Source organism: Pelmatolapia mariae, linkage group LG7 (assembly GCF_036321145.2).
Source record: "Pelmatolapia mariae isolate MD_Pm_ZW linkage group LG7, Pm_UMD_F_2, whole genome shotgun sequence".
NCBI classification, from domain to species: Eukaryota; Metazoa; Chordata; class Actinopteri; order Cichliformes; family Cichlidae; genus Pelmatolapia; species Pelmatolapia mariae.
In genome coordinates this window covers 62,352,039-62,370,594 of record NC_086233.1, presented here as the reverse complement: position 1 = coordinate 62,370,594, position 18,556 = coordinate 62,352,039, and the positions used below count along the sequence as shown (strand labels likewise).

At 41.6% G+C, this 18,556-nt stretch overlaps 3 protein-coding genes across 3 annotated transcripts in view; 2 read left to right on the top strand and 1 right to left on the bottom strand.

The window, feature by feature from the left end:
- Positions 1-14,917, top strand: part of zgc:173742 (DNA topoisomerase I, mitochondrial) — a 32,191-nt gene extending 17,274 nt beyond the window's left edge. Inside the window, exons 14-19 of the mRNA XM_063480163.1 lie at positions 3,553-3,621; positions 10,354-10,468; positions 11,123-11,250; positions 11,482-11,582; positions 12,180-12,329; positions 12,520-14,917. Of these exons, the coding sequence (XP_063336233.1) occupies positions 3,553-3,621; positions 10,354-10,468; positions 11,123-11,250; positions 11,482-11,582; positions 12,180-12,329; positions 12,520-12,622 (666 nt within the window). The 3' untranslated portion in view covers positions 12,623-14,917. The remainder of the gene's footprint in view (positions 1-3,552; positions 3,622-10,353; positions 10,469-11,122; positions 11,251-11,481; positions 11,583-12,179; positions 12,330-12,519) is intronic.
- A 126-nt stretch (positions 14,918-15,043) lies between these two features.
- On the bottom strand, positions 15,044-17,073 carry hsbp1b (heat shock factor binding protein 1b). The gene is made up of 4 exons (XM_063480164.1): positions 16,890-17,073; positions 15,914-15,980; positions 15,641-15,767; positions 15,044-15,542 (listed from the first exon to the last, which is right to left on the bottom strand). The coding sequence occupies exons 1-3, from the start codon at positions 16,932-16,934 to the stop codon at positions 15,646-15,648; spliced, it is 234 nt and encodes a 77-aa protein (XP_063336234.1). The 5' UTR covers positions 16,935-17,073; the 3' UTR covers positions 15,044-15,542; positions 15,641-15,645.
- A 275-nt stretch (positions 17,074-17,348) lies between these two features.
- Positions 17,349-18,556, top strand: part of si:dkey-246g23.2 (solute carrier family 66 member 2) — a 66,570-nt gene continuing 65,362 nt past the window's right edge. The window contains exon 1 of the mRNA XM_063480165.1: positions 17,349-17,460. The gene's annotated coding sequence lies outside the window, so the exon portion shown is untranslated. The remainder of the gene's footprint in view (positions 17,461-18,556) is intronic.

Genomic DNA, 18,556 nt, shown 5'->3' with positions numbered 1-18,556 from the left:
TATAGTTTATCAGTACTCAATATAAGGACAGAGATCAGCTTAGAATAAACTTTGTAAGTTTCTAATTGTGTGACTGTGATGCAGCTAACAGCTAATTTCCCTGCACTGGAATCACTGACCGTAATAAAGTTTCTCTGTAAAGTTGTAGGCAAATCATAAAATCATACACTGACGTCACACAGATAGAAAAATGGCTGTCACTATTGGGATCCTGGAGATGATGAATAGTATATAATATTTGAGAAAAGTTGAGGAGGAAATCACTTTAAAACAGAACCTAATACATTTTAAAATCACTTTTTAAATACATGCTGCAGGAGGTCTGATTGTAATTTGATTACATTTCATGTTGAAATGTGTTCAGATTGAGATTTAGTCCTTAAATTACGTCAAACAACAAAATGTACAGTTTCTGAAAACTCAACATAGTTTCCACTGAAACTCCTCTAAATCAGAACTGGATCCGCTAACTGTCCAGTTTGGAGTCCACATGCATGATTGTTCCAAAATGGCTAAAGATTACAAATTGAGACTGGATCATACCTGGATCCAGTCTGGCTCCGGGCATTTCCAAGTTTTATCCCGTCAGGATCCATTCATAGTGGCTTATTTAAAACGGCTCAGCCTTCGTCCAAAACTGAGCTGAAATGTCTAAAATCTAGCTGATCAACGTGTCGATGGCTCTTTAAAAGCTCGGACACTTTTTATTATTTATTTGTTCATTCTGCCCTTTTTTTTTTTCCCAGTTAAATGTGAAACTCTCGCAGGCTCCCAGTGACAGAGTATAAGTTCTGCTGTCTTACAGCCCTACCAATCATCTATCAATGAAGTTTGCTATTACATGGTTAAATATTATTAAATATTAAGTGGTTATACTGGAAAACATCAAAAAAAGTCTAATTAAAATGTTTTTTTCATCCAGTAATGACAAAGATAATGAAATCTTCTGTAAGAACTTGAGATTGTTAAAGATCGTCAGTACATTAAAGTTTACTAAATAATGTTTGAACCTAAATTTTAAATGAATACAATCCTCAGCGCTGAGACATGTTCATATATTTTGATCTGCTGGATTAAAACGGAGGCTCTGCTCTTTATTTACCCGTTGCCATGGTGATTCATCACTGCCTTTGTCCACTCGTGCACATGCTCAGCCCAGTTCAATTAACTGTGTTTGTTCACTCTAACTCTGCTCAGCTGTTCAGGAACCGAAAACTATTACAGAGATTACAGATCTTAGTCACTCAGCTCGGTTTATTTTTAAACTCAGTTTGTTGAACGTGTTTCCTGGAGTAGCGCCCTGAATCTGCAGTTTGTAAACAGTAACGCTGTTTTGGAAAAGTCTTTACTAATGTAAGGCAAATCTGTCCGTTCTCAGTGAGACAAGACATCAGCAAAAGCCACTAGTGTAGAGTACTGAGTCCAGTTTATATCATTATAATAATCAAGGTTTTGCCCTTTGGTTTTTGGCACAACTCACCGTGGAGAAGGTCACACATGTCGATGTGTGCAGAGCCCCAAGCACAGAGGGAACTGAGATTTGTCCGAGGGATGCAGTTGTGGATTGGATCGCTGCGTTGGTTTAATTTGTCAGGCTGGACGAGTAGTTAGCCTTTGGTTCAGTCTGCAGCTCTCGGATCCAGAACCACAGCACGATGCTTACATAAAGTGCTGCTTCTGTCATTTGGACGCTGGACTGATACGCATGTAGTTCTGGGAAATAGATGGTATTGCAAGTTAGGCTTGTGTTGCCGTGTATTTACAGATAAAGGTGTATTCAAACTATTTATTATTGTGCACACATACAAATGCTTTGTTTTCAGGAGGGAAAATAGAAACTGAAGGCAGCAAATGCAGATAACCTGTACTTTTGCTCCTAGTTCAAAACACTTGGTATTACATTTGCTACAGTGTAGCTTAATAGGATCTGTCAGCAGACCTCATTTCTAAATGTCACCTCACATGACTATAAGTTCTTTTTTTTTTTCGAGCCTTCTTGATGATAAATCAAACGGCTTACTTTCAAAGTCACCAGAGAGCCGTTTTACAATGTAGCGACAAGAAACCTGCTCAGATTTTTTCCACAGTTTTACAGTTCGCTGTCCTGACACATAACAGGCAACTTTTGTGAGAGACCACTTTAGTAAAATAACTGAAACTCACTTCTGATTGAGTACAGTTAAAAAAAGGTTCATCATATTTAGTCGCAAACGATTGCAGAATTAGTCTCGATGTTTGTTTGCTGGACATTAGTGCAGAGAATTGAGGGGCTGCCTCGGACTTGCAGGACCTTGTCGTGTCTGTATCTGATGCACTAAATGATAATGCAGACTTAATGAGCAGGTTAGCAAATATCACAACAGAAGAACAAAATGTGACTGAAAACTTCACAAAAAAAAAGTAGTCTAGAGTCTGTCAAACAGCTGTCTCGTGTGGATGTGTGTGTCTGTGTGCGCACACACGTGCATATATGCATATGTAAATTTTTAACTCCTCCTCTGGTGTCAGCCAATGCTATCATCTGTTGCAGAGATGGGAAAAGAAATGTTAGCACCTGACAGCCAAAGTGTTTTGTTTCTTGGCAGAACGTATAATTATTCAAATGAGTGCATTCAAAAGCATCACATGAGCTAGAATTAATTAGTCCCTGCATATTTTAGCATCATCAATTCCATGGAAAATCAGTAAGATTGCTGCTAAATGTCAGTAGGAATAAAATGGAACAAGAATGGAAGAGAGGAATGTCTAGTTCTAATATCTGGAGATATCCCAACACATTGAATGCGATCATATGTATTTCACTTATCCCGTACATTTTGCATTGACAGTTTTTCTCTTTTTTTTTTTTTGAGTCATAGAAAAAAGTACTGGAATAAATAACCAAATCATTTTAAAGGGAAGTCCTGTATGTTATTTGTTAGCATCAGGCTGTCAGTGCGTGGCCACCGCTGTATCAACTTGGACGACGGCCTGACTTTTTTCAAATAACCCAGAGTGTGAGGACACATGTGGATGCATAAATACAGACACGTACTGATTTACATCTCATGCCCAAAGCATCGGTGATTTGCTTTTTATATTTGCAGCTCGTCTTTCAAAGGAAACAAAATTGACACACAAATCAGCCGGTGAATATGTCAGCGTGTTTTATAAGGCAACACATCTGTGGCTCGTAATTGGTGTCTTGCATATTTTAGTAGTTTATTTGGGGAAAGGATGCATCTGTGAAACCCACAGAGTCGCTTGAAATGTCAGATGTAATTGTGCCAGTTTTAATCCTCTGGCTTTGAGATGGACAAATAAAGCAAGGCTCCGAACGTGCCCCACAATTGCACTCTGATGTGTATGTGTACCTGTAGTTTTGTGGTATTTTTAGACCTGTCAGAGAATTTGTCTGTTTGTGCTTTTTTAAATTTCATCAGTTTTTTCAGCCAGAATCCACCAATGAAACATAAACCCAAGAAAAATCTAGTGCAGCACCTGTGCAGATGTATTAAATGTTATTATTTCTCTCTATATATGTTGATGTACTTTACCTGCATCTCTTTTCAGGTGTTTAAGAGTCTTAAACTTTTTCTGGAGAATAAACAGCCCGGAGACGAACTCTTTGACCGCCTAAATGTGAGTCTCTCTCTCAGCATGCATCTCCTCTAACATGTTGCACCTTTTATATGATCATTGCTATTAATGTGTCACAACATGGAAGATTATGGGAGCTTTTGTTTTGTTCACATTTTCAGCTGCTACACAAATGTTGGTGTCAAAAGCAAGCAGTAGGTTTGATTTGAGGTTGTTTAAAAAGGGTGAGGAACCCCCCCCCCCCCCCCCCCCCCCCCCCAAGTAATATTTTAAGAAAACAGAAAGAGATGGTGGAAGCAAAATAGAATTACACTTTTTATATTTTCTAGGCACAGAAAGCTGCAGTGAGGGGAAAAGTAGAGACTAAATTGTGAGGTGTAAGAGATGAGATTGAATGAGGATGAGCCGTTGGTGTGGAGAGATGAAAGGCTAAATTAAGGAAATGGGAGGTGCAGAGAAGGGCTCGAATATTGGAAGCAGGGGGGAGACTGAAAGCAGAAAGGGAGTTTCAAAAGGGAGAGGGGATGGACCCTGGCAGATAAAAATGAAACTGTGCGCGTGAAAATTGAGAGTGAACATGTTGGGCGGATGAATTTCCACACATCAAAATGTGGCATCCTCTGAACCTTTTCCTCTAGCTTCAGGCAGACAGCAAGGCCTCACAGAGTGCTCTGCTCGTACACATGGTGAGTTCAGCACAGGGGAATATTGGGCTTTCTCGAAAACTACCTCACTCTGTTTGAGACAATAACCTATAATGTCCTGACTCTGTATCTGCAGCATCTACGACGACAGGACAGTGACCTTAGTTGGATTTCTGAAAAATACCTGACTTTGCGATATGTTCAGAGTAACAGTGTTGTATACAACATACAGAAGAAAATGCAGATTAAAATGCATGTGGAAGATTAGAGAGCCAGTCACGTGTTTGGCATATTAAGACTGACAGGTAGGAGAAGGAAGTTGCAACACAGGACAGGAATGTGAGGAAGAGATGAGAAAGATGGAGCAATTGAAGGAGGGAGTACAGTGCTTCTGCTCTCTGCCCTCCCCTGTGTGTCAGGAAATGTCAGTGTCTGTTGGAGGTGGAATGGTAATGGCTGCAGAGGGCAGGCCTGATTGACACCTGGAAAGGCCAGGACACTGAGAGAGCAGAGGCAGAAGAGGTGTGTAGTAGTAGATGAAGCGGTAGAAAAGTGCCAAATGGTCCAGTTGAGGGGTGGTTTAGTAGAGAGGGTGGATGATGGGTAGAAAAAAGGATGGGGAAGGTGGTGGGAGGGCAATTGGGAGAGGTGACAGGCAGGCATCTGAGAAGAAAGGGAGAGTGGGGATGGAAGATGGGTAGAAATGTATGGGGGGGGGGGGACGACGACCCGAGTGCTAAATGAGAAAGGCACAGATTCTGACATATACCCAAATCAGCTTGGCTCATAAGTTTGCTGTTTATTATTGCAACACTGATGATATTATAACAGCATGAGTTTTCCTCTTCTATAGAACACGCAGCCTAAACAAAAGGGCAGAATAAGAGCATTGAAACTGCTGCATTTGTCGATTAAATGATGTATTCTCAAACACAGACTCAGGAGTGCTGAGTTGTCAGTGTCACCGAAACAAGCTAGTTAATGATATGTAGTTCAGCCGCATGGCGAGGTAAAAGTGTTTGTTTTGAATGCCGCGGTAGACGGCTGGGTGAAAAGATTTCTATCGCAGAAATGGTGCAGATCGTGATAACATGTACTTTTTTTGTGCTTGGAAAGTGCCTTGGTTGAAGCCTGCTGACACAATTTAAACTTGTTTTTATCTGCTTTTTTCAATTTTGGAAAAGCAGAAAGTTTATTTTTCTACATCTGCACTCAGCTACACGGACCGGAGGAAAGAAATCAGGAGACGAGGCTTATAAGTTAAACATCAGTGAAGAACGAAAACAAGCAATGAAATGAAAACATGATGAATTTCAAGGAGTGTGTGTGCGTGCACGCGCGCGCACCATGTTCCTTCAAATCATGCTAATATTCCTGCCGTATTTCCACCGTGTTTCTTTCTTTGTTCGATTTGTTCTCCGTGTTGATCCCTCTTAGCTTAATGGCACCAGACCGTAGAAATTGCACCACCAGCTGTTTTTCTTGATGAACCTTTAAGATTTGCACACTGGTCGTGGGTGACAAAGCACATTCAATATTTCATTATTTGGAGATTTTGTTTACATTTGTTTAAAAGCTGCACATATTGATGGTGAAAGAAGAGCTAGAGTCTCAAATAGGATAAAACATCCTGGGCAGATGAATTTAAACACTTTATTTCAGTATTTTAGTTAAATGTATTCACTTGTAGGAATCATTGTTAATTTTGTGGAGGGTGAAGCATCTGAAGGAGACCAGGATGAGTGTTTCAGGTTTTTTCATTGGCCTGCTCCCTCTTATGGTGCTGCTTTGTAGGGCGTGAGATTCCACATATCTCTAAGCATTCAGTGTCGTGAATGTCTCAGTGAATAACATTTTAGAGAAAGATGAGGAGAGTTGATGCTCATCAATATGATTGCAGAATGCCTCGCTAAGGTGATTGTGGGTTTTATGAGCATGCACACATACACACAGATAAACACACATATAGACAGACATTATGTTAAGGTCTGGATGTCTGATCTGTTTTGAAATTGCAGGTATTTTCAGCTTCTCTGGAAGCCTCTTTACTGAACTCCACATCATTCAGGTTAGCTGTAATAACTACATCTTACAAAGATGAATTAAATTACAACCAGCAGTGTGTTATGGTCCTTACGAGCTCCTTTATTCAGTACATTTTCCCTCCACTCTTTTGTATCATTTACCCATCTATAGGAACCGGTTTTGTTTTTTGGCCGAGGAACCGATGCACGCAAATTAGACCCAGTGAGAAATGAAAAGCACCTCATCATAGGCAGTGTAGAAAGGCAATAGTCGATATTTCCCTGGCATTAGTAGCCATCACAACAAATTGGATAGCAGTATGTTAATGAGAAAGTCCAGTATGTTGCATCCTGTATTATAGATAGGAAATTAGAACTGCGGTAATGACGCATTTTAATAATGCCTTAGGAGACGACATGGATGAGACACACACACACACACACACACACACACACACAGCGCACCATGCTGAGGGAGTTGGGGGTGTGAGAGGTATTGTACTCGCCCCATAGCCTTCATTAGCATCGTAGCAGCAGATGCTTCTACCTGCATGCTCGTGCTCCAGCACATGCATCCACACGTTCTCTCTCTCTCTCTCTCTCTCTCTCTCTCTCTCTCTCTCTCTCTCTCTCTCTCTCTCTCTCTCTCTCTATGTGTGTGTATGTGTATATATATATATATATATATATATATATATATATATATATATATATATATACACACACACACACCGCTCCGTTTCGTAGTCGGTATCCGTAGCCAGTCTTGTTAATGATCTCACTGAGGGGGTTCAGGCCTATGCAGAACAGCAGTGGGGACAGAGCATCTCCTTGGTAGATCGCGCACTTGATGGTGACTTGTGCTATCGACTTGGAGTTGGCCTCTAGTGTTGTACGCCACATCCCCATTGAGTTCCTGATGAAGGCTCTTAGGGTCCTGTTGATCTTGTACAATTCTAGGCATTCCAGTATCCAGCTGTGGGGCATTGAGTCATAGGCCTTCTTGTAATCAATCCAGGCTGTGCACAGGTTGGTCAGTCTGGTCTTGCAGTCTCGGCTGACTGTTCTGTCTACCAGTAGCTGGTGTTTTGCGCCTCTGGTATTCTTGCCAATCCCTTTCTGTGCCCCGCTCATGTATTGACTTATGTGCCTGTTCATCTTAGCCGATATGATGCCTGACAGGAGCTTCCATGTAGTACTGAGGCAGGTTATTGGTCGGTAGTTGGATGGGACCGGTCCCTTCTTGGGGTCCTTGGGGATCAGGACCGTCCGACCTTCGGTTAGCCATTCTGGGTGTCTCTCGTTAACTAGCAGCTGGTTCATTTGTGCTGCCAGACGCTCATGGAGTGCAGTCAGCTTCTTCAGCCAGTAGGCGTGAACCATGTCGGGCCCTGGTGCTGTCCAACTCTTCATACTGGAGATCCTTTCTTGGATGTCTGCCACTGTGATGGTTACTGGACCCTGTTCAGGGAGGTCGCTATGGTCTGCCCTCAGATCCACTAGCCACTGAGCATTGCCGTTATGGGTTGCGTCCTTCTCCCATATGCTCTTCCAGTATTGCTCTGTCTCCAGCCTTGGTGGTGCTGTTCTCATATTGTTCCCTTGCCACTGAGAGTACACCTTTGCTGGTTCTGTGGAGAACAGCTGGTTTATTCTCCTGCCCTTCTATCTCTCTGGTGTACCTCCTCAAGCGGCTGGCCAAGGCTGTGAGTCTTTGCTTGGCACTTTCCAAGGCCTCAGGTATGGACAGCTTGCTGTATTTCTTATGCACCTTCTTTGTCGCGCCTTTCTGCAACTCCGTTAGTTGGCTAACCTCCCTCCGTGCTACTTTGATCTTGCCCTCTAGCCTCCTTCTCCATGGAGGGTACTGCCCCTTGTGGCTGTTCAACTTGTAGCTCTTCTGTGTTGTGCCATCCGCTTCGCTAGAGGTTGTTTGGTTTCCCCGATGTATAAATCCTGGCAATCCTCCTGGCACTTAACAGTGTACACTATGTTACTCTGTTTGTGTCGGGGGACCCGATCCTTGGGGTGGACCAGTTTTTGGCGCAGCGTATTTTGGGGTTTAAAAGCCACAGAGACCCGGTGTTTAGAAAAAATGCGTCTCAACTGTTCCGATACTCCTGACACATATGGGATCACTACAGGTTTTCGCTTGGGCAGCGGTTGTCCTTCTCTCCTGGATCGGCTGGAGCTTTCTTTAGGTGTCTTTCCAGCTTTGACAAAAGTCCAGCTGGGATAACCACATTTACTCAGGGCCTTCTTGATGTGCTGTTCTTCTGCCTCCCTGGCCGCTGTGTCAGTGGGGATGGTGTTCGCTCTGTGTTGTAGCGTCCTGATGACACCCAGTTTGTGCTCCAGTGGATGATGAGAGTCAAACCTTAGATACTGATCCGTATGTGCAGGTTTACGGTACACGTCAGCTTTTAGATGTCCCCCATTACTGATGGAAATCTCACAGTCTAAGAAGGCTAACCTGCCACTTTTCATATCCTCCCTGGTGAATTTGATGTGTCGGTCCACCGAGTTAATGTGATCCGTGAAGTGTAGTACGTCCTCAGATTTGATTTTCACCCAGGTGTCATCCACATACCTGAACCAATGGCTTGGTGGTGTTCCAGGGTAGGATAGCAAAGCCCTCTTTTCCACTTCTTCCATGTACAAATTGGCCACGATGGGTGAAACTGGGGAGCCCATGGCACACCCATGTTTCTGCCTGTAGAACTGACCCTTGTATGTGAAGTAGGTGGAATGAAGACACAGTTCAAACACACTTGGTCGGTGCTGAGAGTGGTCCTGTTGCTGAGGTTGGGGTCATCCTGTAATCTCTTACGGACTACCTCCAACGCTTCCGTGACTGGGATGCAAGTGAAGAGAGATGTAACGTCGTACGAGACCATGGTTTCATCTGCCTTCATAATGACGTCTCTCACCTTCTCAACAAAGTCCAGGGTGTTCTGGATGTGGTGTTCAGAGCTGCCCACCAGCGGGTTGAGGATCGAAGCCAGAAACTTGGAGATGTTATAGGTGACCGAGTTGATCATGCAGACAATTGGTCTTAAAGGTGCACCCTGTTTATGTATCTTCGGTAAACCATACAGACTTGGTGTAGACTCCCCTGGGTATAGCCTGTGGTATGAGGTCCGGTTCTTTCACCATCTTACAATGCTGTGATTGCAGCCATTCCCCAACTCTCTGTGAATGGTACTCATGGCCATTGATCAGTGTTCTTTGATCAGTGGGTTTTGGTCAGTGATTGTTGATCAATGGTCATGGGAATTTGCATAATTATGATTAAGGAACTGACCTCACAGCCCATTGTTCCTTCAGCGGGCTGGTTTCAGTCATTATGCAAATGTACTGTTTATAAGATTTGGGGAAACCTGCAGTCAGCTGAGACTGAAGAAGTCACTTGGATGAGTGACGAAACGTTTCTCCCACAAAACGCTACGTCCACATGAACAGATTCAACTTTTGGAGATTTACTTCCCTGGATGATTGAGAATGCATCAAGACATATATATATATAGACAGAGACCGACACCCACTCAGCTTGTAGTGAGACACAGTGATACAGGTCTGTGGCCCCAGTAGGTCCTGATGATTAAACCAGCATCATTATTGTAGACTTTATCAAAATTACTTCTGCTTCACATCTGAATGCTTTCATCCATATTCAAAATGCATGTGACGCCTTCCTCATCAAGACTATATTTGCACCTGAAACTGGCGTGTGTGCATGAGCATATGGTTTTTGCTTTAATACCAGTGAGTGTCCTCTCACACTGTTAACTCTGTTTCATCTGTTTTGTAAAGACTGCTGTTATTTCTCAGGTGTTAATGGATATGTAAACTAGCTATATACAACTTTAACTTGTTATAACACCTACAGAAATGTCAGTGAGACTTTTATTATGATCTGTTTTATTCTCCCTGATCTAATGGATGATTATAATGAAGTCAGAGATTCTATTTTGATTTATTTGTGAGGTGGAGATTCTTTGCCACCGCAGTGGCACATTACCACAGTGCCACCTAGTGGTAGATGGCATGTGTTGATTTAGTTGGACTAATGTGGTTTTCTTTCTTTTTCCTGTTTCTCGTTGCAGACCAGCGTTCTGAACAAACATCTGAGTTCTCTAATGCCCGGTCTGACTGCAAAAGTCTTCAGGACATACAACGCCTCCATCACTCTGCAGCAGCAACTTAAGGAGCTCACAAACAGTCAGTCACACCTGCTCGCTGCACTGTAACAGTCTAAATTGACTTTAAATGCTCTGCACCACACATGAGCATTTAAAGCAGTGGCTCGTGTTCCTCAGGTGCTGGTTCAGGGGGGTTAATAATGTAACTTGCCATCAGTTCAGCTCATTGTGTCACAGGGTTCAGTGAAAACACTGCAATGACCCTCTTTTATTTTTAGCCGGCTTAGTTCAAGGTATCCTGATGTCAGTCAGGTTTCTCAGTTATGACAGGAGTACATTATCACTAAACCCAGAGCCGTGCATCTCGGTCTCACTCTTATCAGAGTCCCATTGGCTGCCTCGGCCATGATTTTTTTCCTTTCAGAGATAGAAGTGTCACACTCATCTCATTTCTGGCTTGCCACTGAGAGCCAATATGCAGGCTGACATGTGGTTGCAGGCAGTGTTGTGTGAACCACAGGAGGAATAGATGAAGTTAATACACATGTGTATAAATGAAATAGGAGAATGTAATTGTATGAATGTTACTTGAAGCTTGATGTTTTGTCGCTGTGTGAGGTAATGGCATTAGGCGTGTCAGCGTGATTTTCTCTTTAATAGTTTCTGTGCATAATTCTGGTTTGATATCTGTTCTCACTTGGATTTTTTTTCCTTGTTTAAATACAAATTACAGAGTCTGACAATGTGGCAGAGAAACTGCTGTCCTACAATCGAGCTAACAGAGCAGTTGCTATTCTGTGTAACCACCAGCGGGCGCCGCCAAAGACCTTTGAGCAATCCATGGCTAACCTTCAGGCCAAGGTAAGGGCAGCTTGATTGAAAGTTACTTTACAGTTTATATTTTATTGGACACAGTAATTTAAATTAGATTAGAAAGGTCAGCATCATACTTTTTTGTATTCTTCTCATTGTTAATTGACTAAAGAACAGATGAGAATTCAAGTGACAGTGGATCCACAGCCTGTTCTGTCACATGTTGAATTTAAATGTGGTGCCTGTGTGAGAGCTTGTATCCATATGTTCTCCACCCAGATTGATGCCAGGAAGGAGCAGCTGGCCTTAGCCAAGACGGAGCTGAAACAGGCCAAGAAGGAGGCCAAGACGAAGGGGAATTCCGACCCGAAGTTGCAAGCGTGAGTGTCAGTAGTGGTGCGGCGGAGGACAAAAGAGAAAGCTTTGGTAACATTTTGTCCTGTTCATGTGTTGGAGTGAGGGCTACCACAACGTAGCTTTAACCATTTTGGCAGATACCTGATATCTTTCTGTCCTGAACATTTTTTCTTTAATACAACCAAAAAAAACAAGAGCATGAAACTTTACAGGTGTGTACCCGAGATCAAAATAAAGGTTTTAAAATCGTTGCGGTGCAATCTACGGTGCACTGCTGGATCATCGTTTTTTCCTTTTTCTTGTATGCCTCCTATTTTTAGAATATAATTCATTCATTCATTCGAATGACCCTTAGGCAATGAATGGTTTCATGATATCTAATATTTTCATCACAGGGTAAATAGGAACGCGCTGAACAGCTTTGAATGCGTTTGCAATGACAACATCAGATTTATTTTTCCCCCAGTAAAAATGGTGTGTTTGTTTTCGGGTCTTTTCTACTATTTTCAAATATTTACACAAACTCCTCTTTAATTGTTACACTGTGAGAGAAAGTGATACAAAAAGGTTCTTCCATCCACACATATCTGTACCAGTGATGATTGGCTCTTCTCTGTCAGGCTGGTGGAGCGGAAAAAGGCAGCAGTGAAGCGTTGTGAAGAGCAGCTGCTGAAGCTGGAGGTCCAGGCAACCGACAGAGAAGAGAACAAACAGATCGCTCTGGGTACCTCAAAGCTCAACTACTTAGACCCGCGGATATCCGTGGCCTGGTGAGTGAACACTACCAGCTGTTAAATATATAACACAAGATGTATACTGATATTTTTCCCCCATAGACTCAGAAGTGATAGCTGGTTTGTTTCAACTTTACCATCTGTGTACCTCTCTTTCTAGGTGAAAAGATCTAAACCTGAATAAAAACTTTTAGGCTTATTTTTAATATTCTTCCCATCTATTCAGGTGTAAAAACATGGAGGTACCTATAGAGAAAATCTACAATAAAACCCAACGGGAGAAGTTTGCCTGGGCCATCGACATGACAGAGGCAGACTTTGAGTTCTAACCTAAAACTTATTCAAGTCTCTCGTCTTAAAAGGTGACATAAGCTGCAATTCAGGAACCACTCTGTTAATTTTACATACAATACTTTAATACTGCATTTATTGTATTTTCAAAGACTGCCCATGTTGTACTTATAACTGTGTGGTACGATCGAGCTGTGCTTTAATGTGCTTTTGCTTACTGGTGTTTGTTTTTGTTCGACACTTTCTTTGGAAAAACTGCTGTTATTTACTGTTTGTATGTTTTTGTTTGCATTAATCTGAATAAAGGTTCCCATTAGGCAGTAACGGGCCAAAGAAGCTGTCACGAGTTCTTAAACACCACTTTTGGGGAAGTGTTGTTTCAAATGCATAATTCTGCTGGTGTCAGTTTGCATAAGACTGAGGGCCAGTCTGCCCATTCATTCTAAACACAGTGCTTTAAAATTAACAATGGGAAACACTGATTAGAATGCAAATAAAAAGGCAGTAACTTTAAAATCCTTTAAACCCCATATTTAATTAAAATGGTACAAAGACAACAGATTTTGCTTTTTGGGGAAAATAAATGAAAATATATGCATGCGCTGATTTTTATTTAAGTGCAGCAATACATTTAAACAAACTTTTATGACAGGTGTTTTCCAGCGTGTTGCGTGACCTCTTCTTGAACTGATGAGACTAAATGTTGTAGTTTTTAAAGTAAAAGTTGCATTTTCCAATTCATAGTAAAAAGTTTACAGTAGATAATTTCATCTGTGGATGCGATGACAAAGTGATTAATGACAATAAGTGCTTCTGAGCCCAGTGACATCCACTGAAGATTCTTATTTTTGTGCCGTGTCACTCCATACATCTGAATATTATGCACTGTACATGATGGGCTCACATACTTATTTGCCCGTGTCATTTTCCTTATTAAGTCTAAAACCCTTGATGTCCCTGTGGTGCTCATGATGAAGTTTCAACATGAAGGGTCTAAATGATTCTGGTTTGTTTTTATTATTTACATTTTACAAACTGTCCTAACCTAAGAGGTTGATTATAATTTCATTACATTATAAACAATATAGATTTAAAAACCATGCAACACTGAGACGTTCCACAGAATTTGCATCTGAAAATGTGATTCTGGTTTAAAACAAAAAAACAAAACTACAGAAAAATGCAGAGCACCTCGGAGTTGGATGTATTGTTACAAATTCTGTCAGCACCAGAGGGGTATGCTACGAAGAACATTCAACACAGGCAGGCTTTCTTTGCCTTAGCTGGCTTGACAAAACCTAAAACTCCAGTCAGAGATGGCAAACATCACATCAGTTAGCAACCTTCAAGTCGGGCTTTCTGCTTTCAGCTCAGTGCACGCTCGTGTAAAAAGGGGTTTCATGCATCGTGACTCTGTGTCCACACAAAATGATCCAAGTGCCATCTACTCCAATCTCAGACGTTATCAGATGACATGTTATCAGATGGTGTAAAAATTGGATTTGGTGCATAACGTGGTAAACAGAATTTATGTTATTGCCGAGTGTGATTTCAGTGCTGTCACCTTAGAAATAGTTCTGAGTCTTTTAGACTGGATACATTAAATGTGCCTGATGTAAAGGAAATGCACAAATCACTTTCATTTGTCAGCAGATTGATGCGAAATGAATTTCACATTAGTACTCTTTGTGTGGGTTCTGTATGCTGGTAGCTGCAGTTGTACTAAATCAGGGGTGTCTAACTCCAGGCCTCGAGGGCCGGTGTCCTGCAGGTTTTAGATCTCACCCTGGGTCAACACACCTGAATGAGATGATTAGTTCATTATCAGGCCTCTGGAGAACGTCAAGAGATGCTGAGAAGGTTATTTAGCCATTTAAATCAGCTGTTTTGGATCAAGGATACATCTAAAACCTGCAGGACACCGGCCCTCGAGGCCTGGAGTTTGACACCGCTGTACTAAATAGTTGGGATAGGCCCCAGTCCCCCCCACACATCTGAACTGGATAAGCAGGAAAGAGATGGAATAAAGTGTAACATTTATACATTTTTTTTTTTGCTTCACTAAAATAAACATGCACATACATAATGCAATCTCCTGACGATGATTTTAGTGGTTCCACTAAAGTGCAGCTTAACAACTTGTGACATATAAAACTTATTCCCCCAACATGTGTATAAATAACACTTTTTAAAAATGCTATGGATAAAAAAAACAAAAACAAAAAACCTCTGAAAATATGGATTTTTAAAACTGAAACTCTGAACATAACCTGCTGCCGAGCGGCTTATGTCTTCAGGTTAAGTGACCATAGTGACTTAGGTTAAAAGAGCCGCTTGTCTTAAAATCAGTTTTCATGACAGAAAACTGATTTCAAGTTTGACCGACTCCAATAACTCACTGATCTCACTCCATAGTACACCCCTCTTTCCAAATATTGACCATACATGACAAACAGCCGTGTATTAAATAGCTTTAATAGAAGACTATCAGGATTGGAATGCATCCCACACAATGGTTGTAACAGTGCTCACTGTGAAACACTGCTAGCTTTAGAGATTCGCTGCACCGTGTTGGTGCAGACACTGGGTTGGAGGTTTTTAACTAACCTGTTAGCCTGCAAGTTTTAGTCCTCGTCAGAGGCTAGGGCAAAACCATCACTGTCTGCTTTCGTGTCAAGGAATTCAATTACTGATATACATGTATATGAAAATAACCTCCACGTTAGTATGCTAAATCTGCAATCCTGCACATGAGCACTTGAGGTGCTGAAGGGCATGTCACACTACTCTAGCTTACAAGTAACGTTCAAATTTTCAAGTCATTACATAACCATTTCACAATATATAAAAAAGCATTTCACACAACGACACACCAAATCAATATTAGTCATTTTCAGAATGGAAAAAGTCTGCTGCTCCTGAATACAGGACCGACTTCACGCCTTGTGATTTAGGAACCTGTGGGACAGATTTAGAAAAACATTCACTATTGAAGCTTACATTCAACATATTTACAGGAAAACTGACAAAGCTAGACGTGCCGAATACTTTATTACCTTCATTATGATCCTTGACCCTCTTTAGCTTTTTCTGGTGTTGCCTCGATCTCCTCAACACCAGCCTGGGTCATCAGGTCAGCAATGTTTTTTTCCAAGTCATCAATACGTGTGCTCATTTCATCAAGTGGAGAATTAGTTAAGGCAGGTAATTACAACTGGAAATCACAAAGTCAGCTAACACGGAACAAATGATCCAGCCTACAATTATTAACTTTGATGCATATAATCAATACAACTGATGTTTAGCATTTTAGATGATTATTAGGATATTCCTTCCAATGATCTGGTCTGACATGGTCTGGAACTTGTCCTGCATCTGTTGCAGCAGAGTCTGAACCTGTGGAGGGGAAAAGAGCAGAAATTGTGAAACTGGAGCCACTTAGTAGTTAAAGTTTATGGAGATATAAAGTGAAGTCATAACACTGTCAGATACAAACATTTTTAAGCATATGGTCTGTGAATCAAAGCGTGAACAATGGTGAATTTGTTTCTCTGCCAACAACTTAAAAGCTTGACTATGGATCTATGATTTACTGTAACAAGTACACCTGCAGCAGCCCCCCCCCCCCCTCTTCATTCTGCATCTCCTTCACATAACAGTCAAGTTAATCCTCAGCTTCTTTAAATCTGTGTGAATACGACTGTAGGAAACTAGGTAATGCATAACAACAAATGACTCAAACTAGCGGAGGTGGTTTTTAAACGTTTGCGAGGTTTACTGAAGCTAAACGTCTCTCACTGACCCCCATCTCTATGGCAACACTCAAACACTGCCTACGCAAGCTTTGTCGTATAGGAAACACTAAAAGGATCATTAACATATAATCCGTACACTTTAAGGTCTGTGTGTGAAACTGCGCGATATTCAGTAGTCAGACACTGATAAGGGAAACCTACTATATATAAGTGCCAGGTGAATAAGAATAGAAAATGTACTGCAGGTAACTTTTACATAATTCTGTGCAGTTTACTCGTTGAAATTTGGTGATGCCATTTACATGACCGGTTGACCATTACATAACATTCTGGAGCTAAAGTCTGGGATTGTGGTTTGGATGCAACAAGCTCAACACACACAGCCTTTGAATCTAGAGTTTTACACACCAAACAAAATCCACGAAACACCGCATAAGTGCTAAAATTTGCTAGCTCAGATAGCTTGCTATCGTTAGCATTGTTATTGGCTTTGCTAGCTAAGGCTAAGCTACTGTGGCTAAAGCTAGCTTGCCTCGCGATCACGACTCACCACATTGGTAAGGTCCTGCACCGATTTGGGGTCCGTCTCAGCCATGTTGTGATGTAAATGATTATCAGCGCCTAAACAGCACAAAAATTCAAACCGCTATCTAGCGACTGTTTTGCTATCTACTCGAAGTAAGCAATCTCGCACAACACCCACAGCACAGTCAGCTGTTCCAAAGCACAGAGAATCTCGCGAGAGCTGCTCCAATGTACAGCGAGTTTTGAATGGGCAGTACAGGGTTGTAGATTTTATTTACCCCACGTAGCTTCATAAAACTCCTGACATTCAGATATTTGTTCAGTACAGTAGTCTGCGTCATTTAGGCGTCCGGGTCATAGAAACATGCACACAAAAGCCTTTGTTAAATCTGTATTAACTAAAACAAAAGATAGAAGTCGATGTATCCGTGCGAGTGCATGTGCGCCTGCCTGCGCGCGCACGTTTCTCCTCATCTGAACGAGTTGGGATTTGAAAGTTGCAGCTGCCGGGGAGCCCGGTGTGTTTTCACGCCGAAGAATTCGTGTGCGGGTTTTGTTTATGTTACAAACGGGCGGAAAGTGAATGAAGAGGCTTGGTAAGTAAAGCTTGAAGTTTTAAGTTAACTCTTAAATTAGGGAACTTACTAGGGTATAAAATCCTTATAAGGGGCGATACAGAATCAGCCCCATTGCGCACCGTGCGCGTTGTGAGCTCGCTCTACTATTATAGAAAACGGTAGACTTTCTCAAGTGATTTAAATTTTGCCCTTAAAAGTTCTTATTTGCACAGGTTTATACGAAACCTTCATCTGTTTATAACAATGTAACCACTCGCTGTGAATGCTGGGCCTCTGTGTCTTGTTACTCTGAGGCTGGCACAGTAGTCTAAAATTGATGTCTGGAAGTTCAGGCATGTTAGCCCAACCCAAAGAAGCTATGCTTTGCTTACGTAACAAAGCTCGTTGTGTTATCAGATGTAGTCCATCACATTTGGGCTGCTCTCGTGTGATGGTTAACTTCTGCAGCAGGCGGAGGGAAGTAGCTGGAGACGCCTTGGATTGTTAAATTTCCTGAATAATATTTAACTTTGGAAAACACGTAGAAACCTTTTTATGGAATGTGTTAAAGGTCTGCTGCAGGTTTTCATTCACTTTGCATTGTTAATCATCACGTCTTTCAAATGCTTTCTGCAATGTTGGTGTTTTTACAGCCGTCATGTCCTTATTACAAATAAATGATCTCTGATGAATAATCAGCCTGTACATAGGGTATTCCACTCAATGCATCTGCTGTTGCGTTGAGGAGAAAAGGTTAACAGCAGCAGTCTTACAAGAAGAGAACCTGTTGGTGAGGGTTTTGTGTTATCACGACAAAAGTGTGTTGACCCAGTGCTGACTGGATTTCCAGGCTTGACTGATTCGTCAGCTGAGCCTTGCCACCAATCAAAAGAGCACATTCATTCTAGCTCTTTTCACGGTTTGATAATGAAAATATTACACAGTGATTACTAAACAGGAACACAACAGTACCCACAAGAATGATGCCACTGCTCACTGTTGTTCAGCATGTGTAGGTCATGGTTTTGTGTACACAAAATACGTTTGTTTTTGTTTTTTTTACCGAGGAACAACAATAGGGAACTGGAGTTTTAGGGAACTGTATGAAATCAAATTTACTGAAATATATTGTAAC